The sequence below is a fragment of the Canis lupus genome, chromosome 17 (genome assembly GCF_011100685.1).
Source record: "Canis lupus familiaris isolate Mischka breed German Shepherd chromosome 17, alternate assembly UU_Cfam_GSD_1.0, whole genome shotgun sequence".
Taxonomy (NCBI): domain Eukaryota; kingdom Metazoa; phylum Chordata; class Mammalia; order Carnivora; family Canidae; genus Canis; species Canis lupus.
This window is the reverse complement of record NC_049238.1, coordinates 25,081,882-25,091,127: the sequence shown is the minus strand read 5'-3', so window position 1 is coordinate 25,091,127 and position 9,246 is coordinate 25,081,882. Positions and strand designations below refer to the sequence as shown.

The following is a 9,246-nucleotide window of genomic DNA, read 5'->3' as shown; positions in this document are numbered from 1 at the left end:
TTATAGGGTTGTCCTATAGATTTCAACATCCATCGTAACTGTCACAATGCAGTTACAGTTGCGATATACTGCTTCACTTAAAAAAAAATAGAAATCTTGCAACCTTATAAACTTGTATCTCACCATCCTTTATATATTTTTTAAAGATTTATTTATTTATTTATTCACGATAGACATAGAGAGAGAGAGAGAGAGGCAGAGACACAGGAGGAGGGAGAAGTAGGCTCCACGCCGGGAGCCCAATGTGGGACTCGATCCCGGGACTCGATCCCGGGACTCCAGGATGGCGCCCCAAGCCAAAGGCAAGCGCCAAACCACTGAGCCACCCAGGGATCCCCCCATCCTTTATATTTTTTATCTTTTCCCTTCAGTCACAAGAACTTTACTGCTTATTGTACTGAGGTTATGAATACTCATAGTTTTTGTTTAACTGAAAATATTCATATTTCACCTTCATTATTGAATAATACTTTTTCTGGATATAGGTAGAATTCTGGGTAGAGAGTTTTTTTCTTTCAGCATTTTAAAGATGTTCCACTCTCTTCTGATTTACATTCTCTTCTGATAAGAAGTTAGCTTTTTCTTTATTTTCTTAAAATTTTTTTAGAAGTTAGCTGTTAATCAGATTATTGTCCTCCTAAATATAATATGTTGTTTTTCTATTGCTGTCTTTAAGATTTGTCCTTTATCTTTGACCTTCAATAACTTAAATAGGGCTTGCTTCAGCATGGACTTTGTATTTTTCTGCTTATTTCTCACTGAATAATTTGAATTTGTAAATTTCTGCCTTTTATCAAATTATCTTGAAGTTCACTTTCTTCCATATTCTTTGGTCAGTTGTATGTCTATCCCATAAATTTTTATTTCACAAATTGGATTTTTTGGTTCTAGAACTTTCTTTCTTTTCTTTCTCTCTCTCTCTTTCCTTCTTCCTTTCTTTCATTTAAAAATTAATTAACATATAGTGTATTATTAGTTAGAATTTCCATCTTAAAAAAATCACTTTGATATCTCACCATTTCCCATTTCTATACTGTGATTTCAGGCATTGAAAGCATATTTTGTTTTATAGTTTACTGAGGTTAATCATTGCTGCTGATTAAATTGTGTCTCCCTCAAAATTTCTTCTTCTTCTTCTTCTTCTTCTTCTTCTTCTTCTTCTTCTTCTTCTTCTTTCTTCTTCTTCTTTCTTTTTCTTCTTCTTCCTCTTCTTTTTGGAGAGAGAACATGAGTGGGGGTGCAGAGGGAGAGGGAGAGGGAGAATCCTAAACAAGCTCCACACTCAGCATGGAACCCAATGGGGAGCTTCATCCCAGAACCCTGAGATCATGACCTGAGCTAAAACCAAGAGTACAACTTGTAGCCGACTGAGCCACTCAGGTGTCCCTCTCCCTCAAAACTTCTATGTTGAAGTTCTAACCCCAAACATGTAAGAATGTGATCTTATTTGGATATAGGATTATGGAAGATATAGTTAGTTAAGAGGAGATCATACTGGAGCAGAGTGGGCCCTTAATCCAATATGACTGATGTCCTTATAAAAAGGAAAAATTTGGACACAGATATATACACACAGATTAAAGGCTATGTGAAGATTCAGACAAAATGGTAATGAAGCTTCTACATGCCAAGGAATGCCAAAGATTTCAAGCAAATTACCAGAAGCTAGAGGAGAGTCATGGAACAGATTATCCTCCAATGCCCTCAGAAGAACTCACTTTTCTGAAACCTTGATCTTAGACTTCTGGCCTCCAGAACTGTGTGGCAATAAACTTCTGCTTTTCAAGCCATCAAATTTGTGATTGCTGAGTGTGTTAGGGGTGTGTGTTTATTTTGCTTGGGGTTTACCAAGGTTCTTAGATCTGTAAGATGGGATTCTCAGGAAATTCGGAAAATGTCACAGGTATCAGGAAGCACCCTCAAACTGGGCAGATGGGAGAGTGTGCCTTTCCTTGGTACAGCCAGTAGGACAGGGCAGGGGTGATGGGGAGATACTGAGCGGTGCTCCTGAGAGGTAGTGAGTTGGAGTTAAGAGAAAAGGATAAAGAAAGAGCCAAGGAAAGAGGGAGGGCTAGAGTGGAGCCTGAAGTAGGGACCAGAGGAGAACAATAATAGGGATAAAGTAATGCCTATTAGAGATGGGACGAGAAGATGAAGAGTGATGTGAGCAGCACTCGGGAAGAGAAGGCCAACGTAGAGGAGGAAACCAGGTCAAAGTGAGACGCAAGAGATTAAAAGGGGCATGAAACATAGCAGGAGGGCAGCCAAGGGCGTCTGCGTAGTGAATCGGAGGAGGGAGGAAGAAATAGATAGTGAACAAGGGGGTGAGGGATGAGAAGAGGGTGGGAAATAGATGGAAGAACCACGTCTGGATGTTCAGAGCACAGTAGCATCTCCAGCCACCACGGTGTGGGACCCGACTCACTCACGCGACGAGCGCGGAGAGGGCGTCCTGCGGCCGGAGCCGTGGACGTTAGCCTGGGTCCTGCGGCTGCAGGGATCCGGGGGCGGCGGGGAGGCCAGGGCGGACCGACGCCTCACTACTCGGGGCCGCAAGCTTGGCTGGTGCCCCCGCGCTGGGGACGCGCCTCGTGGACGGAGGCGGGCGGCCCAGGGCGCACCCAGCACGACAGAGGCCGACCGCGGAGGATGGGGCAGAGGGGCCACCGACTGAGCGTGGCGAAGGAGCACCGAGCCCCTGGGCAGCCCCTCGGCGCTGCAGGCCGAGCCCGGGGTCGGGTGGGAGCGGGGGGCAGGGAGGGCTCGGAGGGGACCTGGAGGCTGCGGGGCGGCGGCACAGACAGCGGCCCAGGGCTCAATCGCCCCGTGGCTTTCTCTCCTGAGTTCCTAGTCCTAGGAGCTGCAGCCGCAGGGGGCGAGGGGTGAGGAGCGGGTCTTCGAGGGGCAGCTCAAGGGGGCGCCGGCGCAAGGCGGTGGCGAGGTGGGCGCGCCGGCGGGGGCCCCCAGGACCCTCGGTCCTGCCCTGGCGCCAGCGCTGCGACAGGGGCATCGACGCTGAGCCGAGCGAGGGCTGGCCGCGCGGGGCCGCGGGCAGGATGGAAGGGCGGGAGCCAAGGCCGAAGGGGCGGACGCAGGGTGGCGTCTAGCGCCCCATAAAGGGGCCGTGAAGACCGCGCTCGCCTGTGCGCGGGCGGCGGCACCGGCACCGGCACCTGCACCTGCACCGGCACCGGCACCGGCGGGGAGCGCGGCGCGATGCCCATTCGCTGCCAGCAGAGCCCGGTGCTGGCAGGCAGCGCCGCTTTGGCGGCCATGGGGGCACTGTTCCTGTACCTGGCCAAGCCCTCGGGCTACGGGAAGTACTCGGAGGGCCTGACGCCCGCCGCCCCCCGCCTGCCCGCGCGCGCCGCCTGGTTGCTGCAGGAGCTGCCCTCCTTCGCGGTGCCCGCGGGGATCCTCGCCCGGCAGCCGCGCGCTCTCCTCGGCCAGCCTGCGACGGTGCTCCTGGGCCTCTTCTGCGCGCATTACTTCCACAGGTAGCGGTTGCCCCCTGCGGGCGCGGCGGCGGCCCGGCGCTCGGCGTCCAGGAGCGAGCAGCCGTCGCGGGGCAGATCCGCCGGCTGCGGCGGGGCGGGAGCTCGAGCCGCTGGCGCCGACTGCTCCCTCCGCAGCCGCGCGGGCCGCCGTCGCCCGGGGCGCCTCGGCCCCTCTCCCCGCTCCAGCTTCCGACACCTCTCCTTGGCGGGGCGGGGGCGGGGGCGGGCTGCGGCTGGGATCCGGAGGGAGTCTACGGGGCCGCCTCTCCCGAAGGAAACCCGGCCCCGAGGGCGGCCGACTGGGTGTTCGCGGGCCTGGGCCGGTGCGAGGGGGGATGCGATGGGGGCCCGCCGGCCGCAGCGAGAGCGCCACCCGCCCCTCTACCTGGACAGCTCCCCGGGACGCAGGCGAGGAAGAGTCGCGGTGCTGCGCGGCCCAAACGGTCTTCCGAGTTAGGAATCCCAGAATTGGGGGCGATTTTGCCTCCTGGTCTATAAGGAGAGCCTGGAGAAGGCCTGCGGACCCCGGGGGCGGGGAGGGGGAGCCCCGAGCAAGGTGCCCGGCGCGCACACTCCTTCCCTCTCCGTGGTCCCCAGCGGCCACTGTCCCCTTGCGAGCTCCGCGTTTGGCGTGCCCGCTTGCGAGACCCAGAAGCCGGGGCTGAGCGGGGCGAGGGGCTTCCTGGAGACGATGCAGCCGGCGCCCCGCGAGGTTGGGTCTCCCCCGGGGCTCTCCGCCGCGCAGGACGTTCCCTCCGCGTTACGCAGACAAGCTCCGCGCGAGAAGACTCCACGACGGGGAAGTTGCCAAACCAAACCAAGAACGACCAGACGCACGGCCTTATTTTTGAATTGAGAATTTCTAGGGTCAAAGATCAAGGAAGTCTAGATTGGAAATTAGGGTAAAGAATGCGGGAAGCTGAAAGGCACAACTCTTTTTTTTTTTTTTCATAAGGATGCCTCATTTCGAGACGAGGAGTTGTAAAGAAACGCATTTTAACCTGTCTTATCCTCTGGATCTCTTTTATCGGTCAGGATTTAATATTTCTGCGATCTTTTTTTGGTTTGTTTTGTTATTTCATTATTTTATTGGGCCGGTGCACATTTCACCATTGCTGAGATGTAAAGCTAACATAGAACTAAGAAGGTAAGATAGTAAAGGGGGTGAAGCCATCCACAAATTTACTGAGTAAGTTAGAAAAGTAGTTGGAATAGAGGGAAAAACTTGTTTAGGGGCTGAAGGGAGGTCTCTGGTTTCTAACAAAAATCTCCTAAAGGCTCTAATAATACAAAGGTCAGTTTATGGAAAAACTCTGAGTTGCACAAATGCCCTTTAGGCAGGAGAATGAGCTGTGGGGCAGCCTGTCTGCAGCAGAGATGACTGGGCTGGAGGCCACGGCTCAGGCCCAGGACCTGGACCTGTAGGTAGCAGTAGGCTGGAAGAAGTCTAGAGGCAGAGGTTACTGCTTTCACCCAGAGCCTTGGCTTTCCAGTTGGTCTGTAGGATGCAGATGCTTTCCTCAGACAAGGAACATTTATGCAATCTGAACTGAGTTCTCATTCTTTTAAAAAGATGAGTATTAGCCATAAGATTAGCCATAAGAACTAAAATTTCAGAAATGGGTGTCCTTTCGGCAAATATTTACTAAAAGTCTGTTGTGGACAAGGTGCAGGTTTAATGAACAACCACATTATCTTACTCATATTTAAATGGTTTAATTTGTACAGAAAAAAAAAAAAGGACGTTGAGTGCAGGAGTTAAGAGGCTAGCTTTTCACTTCACTGTTTTTGGAACCAACATTTGACAAAAAATATGATTCAATCAGACAATTGCTTTTATCTTGAAATTAACAACTGTCAGCACCATAAACAGTATTTTTATGAGGTCATTTCATCTTAAAGTAATGATTAGTATTTTCTGATAGTCCTATTAACATAATTTCAGACTTGTTTTTTAATTTTTAATTTAATTTTGTTTTTATTTATTTTTATTTTCAGACTTTTTTTTGAAAATAAAAGTTACTGTGCACAATAAATGATGACCAGTACATTAAAAAAGAAACAAAGACCAAGGAAGTAATTACCCACAAAATAAGTATGGACATACTGTCCATCTTCTTCAAGAGAAAATTTAAACTATACGTCAAAGATTTGGGGATTGATTCTGACTGAGGGAGAATTATCCACTGAAAACACAGCTCTGGGTTAGTTGTTCCTGATGTGAAAATGTAATGTGTGTCCACCTTCTCTCTTGTGTGAGCTCTTTCTTTGAGGCCACTGGAGTCTTGAATCTGTTATTTAGAGTGCTTATGAGATGTTATACTCTGCTGAGCACTCTTCATGAATTATCTACTAATCCTCACACCAACCTGTGTAGAGAGGCACTATTTTCACCTCCATTTTGCAGGTGAAAAACTAAGGAGGAGAAAAGTTTAAATAATTTGCCCAAGGTCTCACAGTAATTTGAGGAGCCACACATAGTTCAGATACAGGGAGTCTGAATCAGATCTCAGGCTCTTAGCTACCATGATAAGCTCTTCTATACTTGAATTATTATTTTTAAAATTCTGATGATAAGAAATATTCACTAAAGAACAAAAGGAAAATACAAAAAAAGTAGAAAACACCCATAATTTCAACACCTAAGTACATCAATAGTTAATGTTTTGGAACATTTCCATCAAGGCTTTTATTTTTCTTAGTTGATTTTTACACATGCTTGTTGTATTGAAGATATATAGTTTTGTTCTGCTTGGTTACTTAATATTTTATAATAAGTGTTTTCCCACATTATCATAGGATCTTTGTAAATATAATCTTAATGGCTGCATGTGATGTCATCTTATGTAAAAGCAATAATTTACCTATCCATTAATTTATAGTTGGGCATTTAATCCACCCCATTATTTTGCAGGAGGGAAGGTAGTTTAAAGTGATGCACATTTTTGCAACCTGAATTCTTTTCAGAAGCTGGGAGTGTTTTCTCAGCCAAGATTTCCAGAAGTGGTTCAAGGCCTATGAACATTTTTGTTTTGAGGCTTTAGGAGTCATGTGGCTTGATAATGAGGGTGCGTTAAGAAAAAAGCATCAGACTGCCTTGACTTTACTGTATTCTGTAAATTGCTGTGACACAGAGACTGAGATGAAGGGACAAGGGATCAGGAGGAAGGCTGGCTCACGGGTAGCTTGGACTCTTTTACAAAATGTTCCTTTAGGACTGTGCAGAACAGCAATACGTCTTTTTGGTTAGAAGTTAAAACTCTTTGTACGTTTCTCCATCCAAAAATCACACACTAGAATTTAACTTCCACAAGGTCAAGGGTTTTTGTCTCATCTGTTCATGACTATGTCCCTAGTGTATAGAAAAGTGCTGGTATTACATAGTTGGTACTCACTAAATTTGTTGAATGCATGAATGAGTTCTACCTCTGACATTGGTGCAGGTGATGAGGATTGTGGGAGAGCCAGTGACTACTTAGAAATCACTGCTGAGATTGCATGGCTAGGTCAACTGAGATAATTCTCCTCCTTTCAGAATCTATTGTTGTGAATGTTTGGATGGTCTAGCCACATGAAAATGATTGCTGTGTAAGCATATTGTCTAATCCACTGCCAAAATTGTGTGAAGTCAGTTATCTTTCGTTGACCTTGTCTATAGCCCTGGAATGATCCTTTCTTTGCTCATACTCTCTGATTGATCTTCATTTTCCCAAGAAGCCTTTGTATCCCATGCAATGATCATCATACCACCTATGTCTGTGGCAGTTGATATCTTTTTCAAGATTTGATATTTAGCTGAAGAAGGAAAAGAAATATCTTTTCACAAAAAAGAGGACTACATTGTGAAAAGTTGCTTGCAGAGTGACTTTTCATGATGAGTATCCAGAAACAAGGTGTAACAGACTCATTAGAGTCTGTTTGAACTTCGATCATTCCTGAGGCTTAGATGTTGAAACAGATGACATTTCCTAGTTATCCAAATAAAATGATGGCTTCTATAAGATGCATTTTTGCTTTACTTGTCAGTTCATTCTTCCAACAGCATGAGTTCTTTCCTGTTCTTCAAAACTCAAATCAGGATTGCTTCCTCTAAGAAGCCTTCTCTGAGTCCCTTCCCTGTAAAGTCCCTTTTCATAACAGCCAGTGTGGCCTTCTATGATGCACTACACACACCTGACCATAATTATCTGCTTTAAGGAAACTTCATCCTCATCTGTCCAGCATCCTCATTTTATAGAAGTAAAGCACCAAGAGGTTTAGTCAATGAGCGGCAGAGGCGGCTGGAATTTGAGTCTCCTGATGAACCTTGCCAATACTTCTCCAATCTCGTAAGAGATGCAGATGTCTCAAATATTCAGAAGTAATCAAACCTCATGAAGGAAACAAACTGATGACTGCCCAAGAAGAGGGGGGTGGAGAATGAGCAAAATGAGTGAAGGGGAATGGGAAATACAGACTTTCAGTAATGGAATGAATGAGTCACTGGGATGAGAGGTACAACACATGGAATACAGTCAGTGGTATTATAATAGTGTTGTATGGTGACAGACTGTAGCTCTACTAGTGATGAACATAGCATAATATATAAAGTAGTCAAAGCACAATGTTGTACACCTGAAACTAATGTAACATAGTGTGTCAACATTTCAATTAAAAAAAAAGAGAAATATGTCTTTTTTAAAAAAAGATTTTAGTTATTTATTTGAGAGAGAGAGAGGCAGAGAGGGAGCATGAGGTGGGGGGCAGGGGACAGAGGAAGAAGGAACCAGGCTCCCAGCTGAGCAGGGAGCATGTGTGAGGCTTGATCCCAGGACTCCAAGATCACAACCAGAGCTCAAAGCAGACACTTACCTGACTGAGCCACCCAGGTGCCTGAGAAATGTGTCTTTAAATATAAAACAAAATAATAAAAACTCAAGAAAACTCTCCAAAAACCTCATGAAGGAAATTACTCATTGGCTGAGAGTCAGAGTATTGATTGATGCCCACACTGGAAACCACCTAGACAAATTTCTTCTCTTGCAGATTGAGAAGAAAGGCCCATGCAGGGCAAGCCATATTCTTGTAGTCACTTAATCATGTGTTAAGGACATTCCTGAGACATAATTTGATCAAGTAAGATTAGCTGAAAGATTTTTTGGGGGGGTACTTTATATATATATATATATATATATATATACACACACACACACACATATATATATTTAAACGTGTGTATATATTTAAAATGTATATATGTACATATACATAAAATCTATATATATAGATTTGGGGGGATTTTTATGTATACACACACACGCACATATATATATATATATATTTTTTTTAATTTAAAGAAAGATTCTTTAGAATGAGGGTTAGCAAACTTTTTCTGTAGAAAAGCCAGATTGTAACTCTTTTAGGCTTCACAAGCATACAGTTTCTGTTATAACTATTGTATGCTGCTGTTGTAGCGTGAAAGCAGCCACAGATAATATGTACACAAATGAGTGTGGTTGTGTACCAATAAAACTTTATTTACAAAACCAAGGAGTGGGCAGTATTTGGCCTGTGGGCCCCAGTTCTCGCCAGCTCCTCCTTAAGAAAACCATGAATGGCATAGCTTTACAATCAGTTAATTGATTGTATTCCTGGTAATACTATGATTAAATTTTGTTAAATCCTGTAGCAAAGCAGTGGGCAAATTTTAGAATATTTCTGGTACATTTAAATAGGAATTTGGTAGTAATATCTTTTTCTAAGAATTCCT

The 9,246-nt window shown here is 45.5% G+C and overlaps 1 protein-coding gene across 1 annotated transcript in view; it reads left to right on the top strand.

Annotated features, from left to right (window-relative positions):
- The first annotated feature begins 3,216 nt into the window (after window positions 1-3,216).
- The window catches only part of SRD5A2 (steroid 5 alpha-reductase 2), a 38,869-nt gene continuing 32,839 nt past the window's right edge, over window positions 3,217-9,246 (top strand). Inside the window, exon 1 of the mRNA NM_001287064.1 lies at window positions 3,217-3,497. Coding sequence (NP_001273993.1) covers window positions 3,217-3,497 — 281 coding nt within the window. The remainder of the gene's footprint in view (window positions 3,498-9,246) is intronic.